At 43.3% G+C, this 15,946-nt stretch overlaps 2 protein-coding genes across 2 annotated transcripts; both read left to right on the forward strand.

The window, feature by feature from the left end:
* Positions 1-636: 636 nt before the first annotated feature.
* Positions 637-3,345, forward strand: LOC102752911 (toll-like receptor 11). Its single transcript, XM_015559455.1, has one exon. It carries the CDS (start codon positions 637-639, stop codon positions 3,343-3,345), a length of 2,709 nt encoding a protein of 902 aa, XP_015414941.1.
* A 1,111-nt stretch (positions 3,346-4,456) lies between these two features.
* LOC102753188 (olfactory receptor 11H6) lies at positions 4,457-11,227 on the forward strand. The gene is made up of 2 exons (XM_006756773.2): positions 4,457-4,477; positions 10,259-11,227. The coding sequence occupies exons 1-2, from the start codon at positions 4,457-4,459 to the stop codon at positions 11,225-11,227; spliced, it is 990 nt and encodes a 329-aa protein (XP_006756836.2).
* The last annotated feature ends 4,719 nt before the right edge of the window (positions 11,228-15,946 follow it).

Genomic DNA, 15,946 nt, shown 5'->3' on the forward strand with positions numbered 1-15,946 from the left:
ACAGCTCTACCACTTTTACTCCTGTGACCTCGGGCAAGTCACTTAACTTCTTTGACTTTCGTGAGTAAAATACGGATAATATTGGGCCCATGTATATCACTTGGCTAAGGATCAAATAAGAGTGTATGTTAAAAGAAAAAAAAAAGGAGTGTATGTTCAGATCTTATTATGTTTGTATCATTACCACTTGTTTCTCCTCCAATCTACTTTGTAATAAAGTTGCTGCTCAGTCTTGAAAGTAGCCCATTCGTAGCTCACAGCTCCCCTCCAAAGAAGTTAGAAACCTGAGCTGATCATCCCCAGCAGGGGAATTGGGAAGTGACACTGATTTCTCTGCTGAGAGCTCTCACAGTCTGCAGGCTCTTCTTGCTGGTCTACCTCTGTTTAAGTTTCCACTGGCTTTCTGTCTGTACGGGGGCATAGCTATATGGGAATACTAAATTACCATAGCTTGAGTCCTCTGCTTGGCCAAATGTCTCCTTTATATTGCAGTCACAGAACTGTCCTACACATACTGTGTTTTGTGAGTATCCGAAGGCCCAGACCTGGGGTTGTTGGCTTTTGTAGGATTTGACGCTCATCTTCTGTCCCCTCTAGTTCTCCTTCCCTCTCCTCTCGTTCTTCCTGCTGGCCTTGATGAGCCTCGGCTTGATGAGCTGGGCATGGACTGCTCCCAATTGCACCATAGGAGACAGCTCCCTATTACCTAACATCTCCTACTACATCCCGTTCTGTACCTTGGCCCCAGGACTGCACCTTTTCGCAGCATGCTCCAATATTAAAAACCTGGCTCAGGCCCTGAGGGCAGTGCCCCGGGATACAGAGGCATTATGTCTCCAGGGCACAGTTACCATCCTGCCTGCTGATGCCTTTGGACACTTCCCCACACTACAGCTTCTGAGACTGCAGCTGGGCGCCATCAGGATTACATCTGGGACGTTTCAAGGATTGGACCAGCTGCAGCACCTTTCCTTTGAGCATCATGCTCCCTGTTGCCTGAGCCTGTTTCTCCCTCCAGATGCACTGGAGCCCCTCGGATTCCTCAACACCCTTTCCTTCCATGGCTACTGCCTGAATCATAGCCAGGATGTCCAGTTGCCCATCAGCCTTAGTCGTCTAACCCTGAGGCACAGCTGTCTGACAGACCTGCAGGAATTGCAAGGGCTCTTCCCAAACCTTGTCTCTGGCTCCTCTCACACACCCAGCCCCAGCCCACGGACTCCCTTCCTGGAGTTGCTGGATCTGTCTGCCAACCTGCAACTGAGCAGAGTGGGTAGCCAGGCTCTGCGTGGCCTCCAGCTCCATTCCCTGAGATTGAATGGCACCCCACTAAATGTGTTAGATCTTTTAGGCTCAGGACTGATCCACTTGGACTCCCTCTACCTTGTGGGAACTGGTGCAAAAAAATTGCCTGGGAATGTGACAGGTTACTTTGCACTTCGTGCACTTGACCTCGGGAGGAACCAAGTCTGGAACCTAGAAGATGGAGATCTCCTAAGCTGCCAATCCCTGGAACGCCTCAGCCTTCATGCCAATGGCCTTCAGTTACTTCCCCCCAGTTTCCTGAGTGCCCTGCCCCAGCTTCAGAGGCTCAATCTGTCAGTGAATAAGCTGGGCCCAACCTTGGTGCTCCCGGGAGGGCTGGTCAGCTCAAATCTGAGAATGCTAGATCTGTCCCACAATGAGCTCTGCATGCTGCCCTGCAGGGCCTTCTCCTCTCTTCCTCAACTCCAGGAGCTCTGGCTGAGTGGTAACAACATCTCCAACTTATCCAGGGAGAGCCTAGAAGGACTGAGGTGGCTGAAGACCTTAGACCTGAGTTGGAACCAAATTAAGATGCTAACTCCAGACTGGCTCTCCTCTCTTCCTGCCCTTACTTCCCTGAACCTCCTGGGCACCCATTTGGAGCATATCTCAGGCAGACAGCTCCAGGGTCCCCTGAAGCTGAGCCATCTGCAGCTGGGTTCCCCTGATATGATGGAGATCTACCCTCCCTGGCCTCCAGCACTGCTCAGCTTGGAGTTATGGGCAGAGGGTTCCATAGTGTTTAGGGTCCCCAAGGGAGAACCCTTCTTGTTCTTGGAGAACTTTACCTTACAAACTACCTTTATGTTGTTGCATCCGAACAACGCCACACTCCGTTTCCCGTCCCTGCGCCACCTCACTCTGCGAGGCTGCAGCACCTTCATTTTCTCTCAGCGGAGAGTCTTCCTAGGGCTCCCTCTCCTGGAGCACTTGCACTTCTGGTCTGATCACAATGGTGCAGGAGATCTGCGTCTATTTGGGATGCCCAGGCTGCGAGTGCTGGAGCTGGGGGACTTGGATTTCCTCTATAATGCAAGATCAGTGCAGCTGGAGATGCTACTGAAAGAGCTGCCTCAGTTACAGGTACTGGCACTGAGCAACCTGAACCTCGGGAACCTCTCCGTCTCCAGCTTCAGAGGCTTGGGCCACCTTCGGCTGTTGCTGCTCAGCTCCGAATGGGCCCTGGGGTTGGACAGCAGCCTCCAGGAACTAATCCCCCAGATGCCGCAATATGTTTATTTCTCCGATGTCACCTTCACCTGCCAGTGTGAAAGCTCTTGGGTGGGGCCTTGGGCAACACGGGCCCCAAACACCTTTGTGTATGGGCTGGAGAAATCCATCTGCAAGGCCAATGCCTCTGATTACTCCAGGACGCCACTGCTCGCCTTCCTTTCTGGTCACTGCTCACATGATTCTGAGTTTCAGGCCTTTCTAACCAGTGCCAGTCTGGTGCTCCTGATGACCTTCCTTGCACTGCTTAGCTGTCCTAAATGGCCCTGGCTTCACCGCCTGCGGACCCTATTTCATGCCTGGTGGTGGAAATTGGGTGGGCAGCACCCCAGAAATCAATTCCACTACGATGTCTTCATATCCTATTGTGAGCAGGACCAAGCCTGGGTGCTGCAAGAACTGGTTCCTGCCCTAGAGCAGCCTCTTCCAGATGGTGCGGGCTTGAGGCTATGCCTGCCTGAGAGGGACTTTGGGGTTGGGCAGGACAGGATGGATGCTACCACCGCCAGCATGGAGAGCAGCAGAGCCACCCTCTGTGTGCTCAGCCACCAGGCCTTGGGAAGTCCCTGGTGCAGTCTGGAGTTGAGGATTGCCACCCACAACTTGGTGGCCAACCCTGGGACTGCTTGCCTCCTGCTCCTGTTTCTGGAACCTATTGATCGGCGGCTGCTACACAGCTACCACCGCCTGGGCCGGTGGCTACAGAAGGAAGACTACTTTGATTTGTCCCAAGGGAGGGTTGAGTGGGATGCCTTCTGTGAACAGCTCCGGAAAAGGCTAAGGAAAGCTGGGAGAGAGAGAGAGGATTAGGGACTCTGGAAGGGCGTTTCAGCCAAGCCAGAGGACTCCCAGCAGGGACCTGGACCCCGCACATCTTGGGAGGGGAGGCTCAGAAAGCAGTGCTCTACAGGCAATGCTCAGCTCAAGCTGACTTGCCACACTAAAAATGATACACGGAGAAACCAAATCCCAATGGGATAACATGTTAGCACTTGGGAACGAGATGTTTGTTCAAAAAACAGTTGTGATACCTGCTAGTCCTCTGAGCACAAGGCATCCCCTAAAAAAGAATACATAAAATTTTTTTTGTAGAGCCACGTCTGTATTTCACATAATAAATTCATTCTACCCCATGAGAGTAATGTATTTACTTGTTTGGTTAAAATAAAAAGTACTTTATTCTAGGGGAATGGGGCCAGAATCAATGAGGTACTTATTTGTGTTGAAGCTAAATTGAAGCCATATTTGCAATTCATCAAAGATCCAAAATTTCAAAGGGTTTTCCTAACTCTTTTGTGGGGCTCTCACAATAACAGTCTTACATGGGGAGAACAATAGTTTTGATTCTGTATTACCTGTGAGGAACCTGAGTACATAAAAGTTAAGTGATTTATGACCTTGGTGCAGCTGCATATCACCAAGTTTGGCTTTGGCTCCAGTTCCTCTGAGTCACAATCCATATCTACGTTCTCCACTCTGTCTTTCAGTTATCTCTAACCAATGACAACTTACCTTCCTACAAAGTTAGACAGGCAAACAGCTTCCCCTACACGCAAATCTGTCAAAGACACCAAATAAATTTGTGTGTGCTTCTGCCACCTCGTGGTCATATCTGTTTTCCTTGTTCAGTTGGGGAACAGTGGCCCGCCCAACCCCAGTTTTTGGCTCAGTGAGTGAAAAAGTTCCACACTTTTTTTTTTCAGGAAAAAATACCAATTTCTTCAGTTAATAGAGTCAGAGTATTTGTAGTCCCATGGCATAATTCTGGGATTTTGCTGACCAATCCGCAATCCAGAATTCCTTACACCCCACCATTACCCCCCCTTGTCTGCTGTCAGCTAATGACCCTTAGAAAATATAGTTCATTATTGTCAGAGTTGATGAAAACCTCAAGTTCTCATTAATCTTACTGTTTCCCATTATGGTTTTTTATTTCATTGACGTTATCTGGATAGTTTTCTTTTTTTCTTGATGCATCTTAGATTCATATAATGGAATTTCGGTATTGGAAGAACTTTGCTTCTGGTGCTTAAATCCTTTCTACCACTTTCCCAGTGTGTATCTAACAAAGTCCTGATATAAGTAGTCTTCTGAAGCAGCCTGTGCCATCATCAGGTAGGTTTCTCTGTAAGAAAGTTATCTTCCATATTGAGTTACAATGTGTTCCCCTAAAACCTTTAACTATTACTTTTAATTCTGAACTTTGGGGGTCAAATGGCACAAATTGTATCGCTCTTAAATAATTACCCTTTCTTTATTTCTGCAATTTAAATATCCCAGTTCCTTCCACTGTTACTCATTTTCCGTACTTCTCAGCCCCTCTAAGTCCAAGTACACTGCAGTTTAACCCAGAACTTGTAAAGGCTGTGTGTCTGATCTCAGAATCAAACAGGATGAGATCATTCCCTCCATTTATACATTCTGAAGTCACATTGTGGCAAAATGTTGGTTTAAATGTTTGATTTGCTTTTCTCTGGCTGAAATGAGATTAAAAGGGCAAATTCACAAAACAAGTGAAGTAGCAGTTGACAGTCAAGTCCTCATGGAATGAATGCAAAAATCCCAGATTACCACAGCAGACCTGGAGCTGGAATATGTATAGAATTATGGAAAGAATAGAATAGATGAAGTGAGTTTTTGAAGTGTTTTATAAATTATTAGAGACCTGGTGCATGAAAATGTGCACTTGGGAGTCCCTCAGCCTGGCCTGTGCCCTCTAGCAGCCCTGGAGCCCTCAGGGGATGTCTGACTGATGCAGGGAGCAGGCCTAAACCAGCAGTTGGACATTAAGAGCACTGCCGCCTGCGGAGGCGGGAGAGGCTCCGACCACCACTGTTGCTTGCGCTCACCAGCCATGAGCCCAGCTTCTGGCTAAGCTGTGCTCTCCCTGTGGAGCACACTGACCACCAGGGGGCAGCTCCTGCATTGAGCGTCTGCCCCCTGGTGGTCAGCGTGTGTCATAGCGACCGGTCATTCCGTCATTCAGTTGATTTGCATATTGGCCTTTTATTACATAGGATTTGCAATAACTAACTTCTGCCTTTCTATTCTTGGGCTTTGTAGAACCCTTTGCTTTTACACCTTCACTTCTAAATCCAGTTTCATCTCTTCTGTGGGAAAACACAGCTGCCTTACTATAAACATATATCAACACTTCTGCTTATAGTTCAGATTCTTTTTTTATTCATGTGTCTATATTTGTATAGTTCATATTCTGCTCTAAGGTTTAAGGCCAACTTATTCTTCAGCTTAGACCCAGGCCTCCTCCTCTTTCCTGATTCCCTTGGAGGTTGGACCAATTTAGACCTCAGTTAAAGGAATACTTTCTGAGATCTGGCCAAAATGTTCTCATTGTTATCCCTAGTTGAGGCCACTGGGGAAAGTTGGGTAACCCGGGAGGGTCAGAAACAAAGCTTGACACATTTATTAATATGTGTGCATGGCCTTGAGCTCAGCAGAAGGCTTACATGCTCACACAGAGTGCTCTGAGTCACCAGCCCTCCAAGATGGGCTGCGCAGGACAGAGCAGCCATGGCTCACAATGTGTTGGCTACATACTCTCCTTTAGAGGCAGGGGTGTAATTGGTCCTTCCTAACTCAGGAAAGACCACAGTGCCCTTTACAATTGCATGTAATTATCTTTTCATTCTGTTTATATGTTCATTCTGTAAGCGTCAAGTAATTGCTATTCTTGATATTACTTTCCAACACTCACCCCCTTTTGAAAGCCAGCACCACTGTGTTGGTTTTGCTGCACACTTACTCTTGCTGAAATGAGAGAACAAGAAAACTGAGGCTGGCTGCACATTCCGGGAGAGAGAACCCCAAATTTGGATGTCTGTCCTCTACTGGATTCTGTAATTCTCACACAACAGCTTCAGGTAAGGCACAGCTTGGATTACATATAATGTCTTTTTCATCTTCCTCTAAAAGTGTTGTTTTTCTCCACATAAAATGTAAATTAGGGTTAAAAAGGTGAAAGGTATCCAGAAAATAGTCATGGTATGTAAAGTACAGCATAGGGAATATAGTCAATACTATTGTAATAACTATGTATGGTGTCAGATGGGTACTAGGTTTATTGGTGTGATTACTTGACAAGGCATATAAATCTGTAATCATTATGTTGTACACCTAAACTAATATAATATTGTATGTCAACTATAATTGAAATATAATTTTAAAAAATAAAGTTAGTCTAAGATTGAAAAAAATGTAAATTAGCTTTTCTATATTAGAAGTTGATTAGATTCTCAACTTTATAACATAGTCTCCAGAATCAGTTCTGGTCTCCATAAATGTTGTTATATGTGTTTTATTTATAAATATCTAAGTAAATATATTTAATAAAAATAACAATATTTTACTTGACTTCAGATATTAACTGAACCAAAAACCACATAAGCCAGGAAAATTTGTGGAATGGCAGCTTTATTCTATAACATTACTTATTCAGGTCACATATAACAGATTTCTTAACTCTGAATATGGGGCAGAAGAAAATACTAGGCAATAAGAGAACATTTTTCTATTAAAGCACATTGGCTAGCTACATGGAAAATAAATGTCAGTTACAGACTATACCCACATGTTCTTTAAGAGGGAGCAATCTAAAACAGTTCACTTACCTATTTAAAATAAGAGGAAAAGATTATAAAAGCATTTAATAAAAATATTTAAAGATATGGACAACCAGTTATAGATACAGACAGAAGACAGCAAAAAGCAGTGTGTATACATAACACATAACACACAGACACACCATTAGAGCATGATTATAATGTAGCAACAGTAAGAAAGCATGGAGCACAAAGTAGAGTGGATAAAGGGGACACAAAGAAAGATGAAGTGATTCAGAGAGAGAGGTAGCTTGGATGGCATTGCCTGAAGTAGGCTCCTGTCATGGATATCCTCCTGTTTACTTAGACTGAGGTGTAGCCCCTAGCAAAGTCCTTGTTACCTTGCTTCTCTTTTTACTTATTTTTGTTTGAGGAGGAGTTGCTTGTTTGTTTTTGTTAGCAAACTGGAGATTTCAATCTTTGTATTCTTTTTTTTCCCCTGAGAACAAGCATATAGGGCATGTTCATTGATTAAGAAAACAAATATTTAATAAATACCTGTAATATACTAGACACTGTCCTAGATTCTGGGAAAAATTCAATGAGCAAAAAATGTTCCTCTCCTCTTATTTCCAGGTGATTGAGACCAAAAATACATACTAAGTATATAATACAATGCCATGTAGTGATATGTGCTTTGAAGAAAACTAAAGCAGGATTGGAAAACAGAGTAGCAAAGATGGGCTAAACTAAGGAGGGCCTCTCTGAGTCCTGATTTTTACCAGAAATCTGAATAAGGCCAAGTAAGGCATGTGAATATTAGTGAGGAAGAGAGATGGGTCACACTTAGCACAGTCAAGTATTAGCGGTTGAAGAAGAAAAGTGGTAAGAAATGAGGGCATGGAGGAAGGACTCATTGTCTGTACAGACTGGGTAAGGAATTTGGGACTTATCCTAAGTGTGTTTAAAAGATTGAAAACAGCCGAACCGGTTTGGCTCAGTGGATAGAGCGTCAGCCTGCGGACTGAAGCGTCCCAGGTTCGATTCTGGTCAAGGGCATGTGCCTTGGTTGCGGGCACATCCCCAGTGGGGGGCGTGCAGGAGGCAGCTGATCGATCTCTCTCATGGATGTTTCTGGCTCTCTGTCCCTCTCCCTTCTTCTCTGTAAAAAAAAATCAATAAAATATTTTTTAAAAAAAAGATTGAAAACAAGTAATTGACATCAGATTTTTTAAATTATCTATCTAGGTACTATGCAGGTAATAGTCTCTAAATATGTAAGTATGGAAATAGGTAACTTCAGAGGTGTTGGCAGTAGTTTGAGGATTTCATGGTGAACGCTGAGGGGACTGCTGAAAACTATTCAGATTCTGAATGTTTTGAACATGAAGCCTAGTGGATTTGTTTATGGTGCTGGTATAGGGTTCTGGGAGCGGTGGTAAAGACGTAGCCAAAGTTTGTGGCTTGAGCAAATGGAGGTGCCATTTAATGATGTGGCAAAGCAGTAAGAATTAATCAGTTTGAGGTTGGAAGAATCAAAAGTTTAGAAATGGGTATATTGTGTTTTAGTTATGTTGTATTCCAAACAGAGATGTTGAGTAAGAAATTTGGTGGATAAATCAGGTTGCAGAAGAGACTTCATAGGTAGGGAGACAAAATTCGGCTTCATCCCGCATGGATGGTTTTTATGTCAAGGGCTAGATGACAGATCACATATGGGGAGAGCATAGTAGGAGAAGGAAAATATCAGGGATTAGGTCCTACAAAACACATTTATAGGTCAGGTAAACCAGGAGGAACTCTAACATAGGAGCCTCAGATAATGTGTGTGTGTGTGTGTGTGTGTGTGTGTGTAATATATATATATATATTATATAGTATGTGCATATACTAGTATATACATATATGTACATATGTATATATATATGTGTGTGTTGTGTGTGTGTATATATATATATATATGAGAGAGAGAAATGAGAATGAATAGTCAATGGACAGTAATGTAATTCAAATCCTATTATATAGATGTGCATATACTAGTATATACATATATGTACATATGTATATATATATGTGTGTGTTGTGTGTGTGTATATATATATATATATGAGAGAGAGAAATGAGAATGAATAGTCAATGGACAGTAATGTAATTCAAATCCCAGAGTGCTTTTAATGATGTAACACTGTAGTTTTATTTTGTTTGCTCTATGCGGCAAAATGTAGATATTATCATGAGGTATTTTATGAGTATCTGATAAATTTCAACTGAGGACTGAAGCCTGTGTACTGTAGTTAAGGTGGATTTCAGTTAAAAAAAGAACCATGTTGGTTTGTAGTCTGGACCTCATTCATTCACACCAATTTCATGTAAAATGTTTATTTAAGGGGACAGTGCATGGAGCTTACTCCTCTTCAGCAACAAGATTTTAATTGCAAAGAGGACCAATGTAAAAGTAAAGAGTATTTTATAGAATTGTGTATATGTCACTAAACACTGAGAGAAATTAACAATGCAAAGGCAAATTGTGGAATTTCTTTCATGGAATCTTTCCAAATAAGAGGGCACACAAATGTTGGAATTGACCTTACTGTAAACAATCATTGATTAAAAGTGATTTCCTTATCTCTTTTCCAACATTCTTAATACTACATAGAAAGAACCCCTATAAGAAAGTATGCATGTGATAGCATTAAAAATTACAATTGTAAACAAACTCTTCTTTATGGCTATTCATTCTTGCAATGTTTTCTTCTATTAACACAGAGCTTAAACTGTACAATTGTTTGAACCTCCCTATGGTGGGCCCAGACTGATGTTTCTGAATTAGTTTCAAAGCCTCTGAATGGCAAGAGAGCATCTTCCTTATTTTATGTAGTACTGAGGATACCAAACAAAGGCAGGTGTTTAATGGACCATTATGGACATGGTGATCACAATGGTAAGGCTGTAATAAGCACCCACCCCCCCCCAAGTTTTTTATTTTCTCCCACTACTGGTATCACATTAGAGCAAAGAATGCTGAAAAATCTTTAAGCAATCTAAAACTATGGTGCTGACTGAATTGTAAAGAAATGCAGAGAACATCTTAATGAGAAAATTTCTGTAGAGTAATTTGTAACATGGCAATGTTTTGTTATTGCAATTTTAGGAGAGAAAAAAAGATGAAAGACCTGGGAAGGAATAATCACTCTGACCCTGTGAGTGTGTTCATTCTTCTTGGATTCCCTTGTACTTGGGAGATCCAGGTCCTCCTCTTCTCACTCTTCTCTGTGATCTATGTCCTAACACTCATTGGAAACCTTTGCATTATCTGTTCAGTGTGGTGGGACCACCATCTCCACACACCCATGTACATCCTGCTGGCCAATTTTTCATTCCTGGAGATCTGGTATGTCACTTCTACTGTCCCCAATATGCTAGCTAACTTTCTCTCTGAGATCAGCACCATCTCCTTCTCTGGCTGCTTCCTACAGTTCTACTTCTTCTTTTCCATGGGCACCACTGAGACCTTCTTCTTGTCTGCCATGGCCTTTGACAGGTACCTTGCTATCTGCAGGCCCCTGCACTACCCCACTGTCATGACAATTCCACGCTGCATCAGAATGGCAGCCTGCTGCTGGGTGTGTGGCTTCTCCTGTTTTCTCCTCCCAGTTTATCTCATCTCCCAGCTTCCTTTTTGTGGCCCCAATATTATTGATCATTTTTTATGTGACCCAGGACCCCTTATGAAGTTGTCCTGTGTGCCAGCTCCTGCCACTGAGATCACCTGTGCCGTCTTTAACTCGGTCCTGATTTTCTCCACCTTCCTCTTCATTACCGGCTCCTACGCCCTCGTGATCATAGCTGTGCTGAAGGTGCCCTCAGCAGAAGGCCGGCAGAAGGCCTTCTCCACCTGTGGCTCCCACCTGGCCGTGGTGTCCCTGTTCTATGGCTCTATCATGGTGATGTACGTGAGCCCAACAGCAGGCAATCCAGCAGGGATTCAGAAAATTGTGACTTTATTTTACTCTGTGTTAACTCCATTTTTCAATCCCTTGATCTATAGCCTCCGGAATAAGGAAATAAAGAAGGCCCTGAGAAAGCTGCTGAGGATTGTGGGATTTGGTCAAAGACAGCCTCTCAAGAACTAGAATCGATATATGTGCAGTACATGTGGTGATATAAAATTATAGGAGGTTTATAGTCTTGAGTAAATTTGAGAAACAAATATGCTGCCTGTATTTCCTGGAATATACTAGTATTTAGAGATGGGTTTTAATGAAGCAAGTAATAAATCTTACCAGACCTGTCATAAATCATTTATTTGTTCTAGGCTTCACTGTATTAATATTCCTGTATATGTCATATGGAAACAGAAAAATGCCAGATATTCTCAGGCATTTTGGAAGAAAAAAACATATACAAGCCAAAGGTCAACTGGTCCATCACTATCTTTTGCAGATTTCAGTAAATTTGTCTCCATCCCCCAGTTTCATAGTGATTAAATGCCCAGAGTCCTCATCACCATCTATTATACACACACACACACACACACACACATACATGCACACACATGCACCATACAAGCATGTTAGTATGTGCTTCTCCTCCCACTGCTGAATCTACCTGCTGTCTTGTTCGATCACATCAATCTGGATGTGAGACTCATACCCTCCAACATTTTATCTAAAACCCAAACTCATTCCAGCTCTGTGTGAGTTTATTAGCCTGACTGCAGGTTGGGGTTAGGGAAAGTCAGAGGAAGGGCCACCATGATGAACACCCCATCAGTCTCTCATAGTATACCTGGTGCTGCCTTTTCCTATCTTCCCCAACCTCTTCACACCACCCACAGGAGTAGCCAGAATATCTTACCTTTTCTTATTCAGAATAATTTTTTTTATCTACAGACCCTTTGAAATTCTTCCTCAATGGACTTTTCAAAAAATTTCTTCTCAGGAAAACTAGTTCATAAGCAGGATCTTATGAAAATAGTTTTCTCCAACTGGTTACTTTTTTAGGTTCTTATGACTTGATGTATTCCTTCTTTATCTTAGTACCACCACTCAGTGCAAAAGAATAAATGTACTGAAACAAAATAGAGGTGAGACCTGGAAACAAGATTATAAGACAATATTCATATATTAAGTGCTTCATAATTTTTAAAGTGCTTTCTCCCTATTTTTATTAGAATGAACATTAACCATGCAGAGAGGATAGTGTGTGTGAGTCTGAGAATTGAAATAAGGTAGTATTGCCAATGTCTGAAATAAGGTATGTTACTTGCCAGTTAATTTTCAAAGTGGCCTGGAATCATCATATTGCATCTTAGTTAATAAGTCCTACTCTGAGAGAACACAGATTCATTTACTAGTGAAATTGTGCCCAGTTCTTAGGAGCACAAAAAGACCAAATTCACCAGTCTATCTTAATTTTAGCTATACAAAGATGAAAGTCAGGCTCTATGTGGGATGATAGCATGACTTATTTTAAAACTTGGGTGCAGGGCCAAAGGTAGTCTATGAACTCTTTATATAAATCACAAAAATAACAAAGCAGCCCTAGCTGGTTTGGCTCAGTGGATAGAGTGTCAGCCTACGGACTGAAGAGTCCTAGGTTTGATTCCTGTTAAGGACACATGCCCGGGTTGCAGGCTTGATCCCCAGTAGGGGGTGTGCAGGAGGCAGCCAATCAATGATTCTCTCTTATTATTGATGTTTCTATCTCTCCCTCTCCCTTCCTTTCTGAAAACAATAAAAATATATTTTAAAAATAACAAAGCAGCCCGTCAGCTGCACGTCTTGTTCAGAAGTGCCCTTATGCACCCCTTCCTCAGGAAGGGCCCGCACACACATCAGAGTGCACATTTCTGCTCCCAGGGCACAGGTCAGGGGACAGTCGCAACTCCTACTGAACAGATTCCCTGATGCCAGGAACAACTTGCAGAGTCTTATCCAATATCCCTGGGTAGAGGAGAGAAGAAGTGAGCCATAGGCAGCCTTCCCACATTCTTTCTTAGAGGTATTGAATGAAGGGAGAAGGTAAGTATTTAACCCCCCAACTCTCCTAAAAGAAAGAGGGAGAAGCAGCTAGGGATCAAACACAGCACATCAATTATTTCTTGAATTGAAACTCAGAATTTTCTCTCATCCTAGTACTTATTTTTTTTTTACCAAAGACCAGTAAATATTGGATGTGAATTCTCATAAAAATAATTTCAAAAAGTTATTAAAATCAATAAGAAAATTTAAAATGATGGCCAGATGCAAAGTAAGTATATAAAAGATAATAATCAGGGAGAAAATATAATGGAAGTAAAAGGCCATTTATAATAACACTAGAGGCCCGATGCATGAAAGTTGTGCAAGAGTAGGCCTTCCTTCCCCCGACTGCTGGCACCGGCTTCCCTCCAGCACCTGGGACCCGGGCTTCCCTTGCAGCCCAGGCTTCCTCCAGAAGGATGTCTGGTCTAATTAGCATATTACATTTTTATTATTATAGATCGAAAATGTAATACACCTCTAAACAAATTCACCAAAGAAGAGTGATGTATGAGAAGAAAACTGCTAATATCTTGAAACAGTAAAACAAAAATATGAATAAATGGAGATATCTACCATGTTTCTGAATGTAATAAGTAAATGCTGTAAATCTGTCATTTCTCCTCAAATAAATTTATAAATTTAATGAAAATAAAGTAATAATATCAGAATTATCCCTATCCAAATGTTCAGTAATTGGAGAGTAGTTAAGTGAATTATCCTATGTCCAAATTATAGAATAACATACAAATATTAAAAATCATGTTTTAAAATATATTTGATGAGTTGGAAAATGAGTTAATACTAACACTATAATGCTGCTTAATTTTTATTTTTCCAAAATGAAAACTTACATAATTGTTTCCAAACTTATTTTGTAATTAAGAAAATACAGGAAGAAGCATGAACAGACTGTTGAACCTCGGCAGGAAGGTGGGTGGGAAGAGAACAACCAATGAACTTGTGACCTCTTGGTTCACGGTTGACACAACCACTGACTGCACTATAAAGCAAATCTTGATGGACATAAAAGAAGGGATCAACAGGAATACAGTCATAGTAGTATATCTACCCCATTGGCATCTTTCAGACAGAAAATCAAGAAGAAAACAGTGTCTTTAAATGACATATTAGACAAAATGGATTTAATTAATTTTTAGAGCATTTCAACCAAAAGCAGCAGACTATACATTTTTCAATTACAAATGGCATATTTTCCAGGGTATAGACCATATGTTGGACAACAAAACAAGTCTCAATAAATGTAAGAAGACTGAAATCATATCAAGCATCTTCTCCAACCACAATAGTAAGAAACTAGAAATCAGTTACAATAAAAAAACCAACTGAAAAACACACAAACACATAGAGGTTAAATAACATGTTACTAAAATATAAATGGGTTTTGCCCAGCTGATGTGGTTCAGCGGTTGAGCATCAATCCAAAAACCAGGAGTTCACAGTTCAATTCCCAGTCAGGGCACATGCCTGGACTGCAGCCTCAATTTCCAGTAGGGGGCATGCAGGAGGCAACTGATCAATGAATCTCTCTCATCATTGATGTTTCTCTCTCTCCCTTCCTCTTTCTGAAATCAATAAAAAATATGCTATCTAATAAAAGAGTAATATGCAAATTAACCACCACTCCCTCACTCCATTACTCCCTCACTCCGTCACAAAGATGCCGGCGGCCACAGAGCTGGAAAGAGCAGGAGGCTTGAGTTGCCCCCAGGCGATGGAGGAAGCCAAGCTTCCCGCCTGCCCTGGCTGGCACTAGGCTCTGCTCAAGGCTACAAAGTTTCAATAAATCCCAGATACCTGCTTCCAGCCCATGGGTGTGGCCAGCCTGAAAACGGCCCTCAGTCCCTCACCCAGGCTGGCCAGGCACTCCAGTAGGGCCCCCAACCCTAAAGGGGGTGTGACCAGCCTGCAAACAGCCATAAGCCCCTCACCCAGGCTTTCCAGGCACCCCTGTGGGGACCCCCACCCTGAAGGGGGTGTGGCTAGCCTGAAAACAGCCCTCAGCCCTTCACCAGGCTGGTTAGGCACCCCAGCAGGACCCCCACCCTGATCCGAGACACCCTTCAGGGCAAACCAGTGGCCCCACCCATGCACTAGGCCTCTATCTAACCTAATAATAGACAAACATGGTAATTGACCGTACCTTTGCTATGCTTCCCAAAGGCTAATCCAGGCAATATGCAAATTAACTGCCAACTAAGATGGCGGCTAATTTGCATACTGCAGGCAGGGTAGGACAGTGCAAGCTGCCATCCAGGCCCCCATGTGCAACCTGGGGGCGGGGGCTCAGGCAAAGCGATTGCTGATAGCCTCGCCTGAGCCCTTGCCTGCCCACCGGAGACACGGGGCCCACTCCCGATGCAACCGGGGGCGGGCGGGGGCTGGAGCGAAGGCAAGCGGTGTGGATCACCTTGCCCAAGCCCTCGCCCGCCCACCGGAGACACGTCCCAATGCGACCCGGGGGCGGGAAGGGGCTGGGGCGAAGGCAAGCGGTGCAGATCGCCTCTCCTGAGTCCTTGCCTGCCCACTGGAGACACGTCCCAATGCAACCCGGGGGCTGGCGGTGGCTGGGGTGAAGGCAAGCAGTGCGGATCCCCTCACCCGAGCCCTCGCCTGCCCACCAGAGACACAGGGCCCACTCTGAGAGAGAGAGAGAGAGAGAGAGAGAGAGAGAGAGAGAGAGAGAGAGAGAGAAAGGGAGAGGGAGGAAGGAAGGGAAACATCAATGTGTGAGCACAAGCTAGATCGGCTGCCTCCTGTATGCCCACTACCAGGGATTGAGCCCATAGCGAGGGGATGTGCCAGAAG

This window comes from Myotis davidii, unplaced genomic scaffold (genome assembly GCF_000327345.1).
Source record: "Myotis davidii unplaced genomic scaffold, ASM32734v1 scaffold594, whole genome shotgun sequence".
In the NCBI taxonomy this organism is placed as follows: domain Eukaryota; kingdom Metazoa; phylum Chordata; class Mammalia; order Chiroptera; family Vespertilionidae; genus Myotis; species Myotis davidii.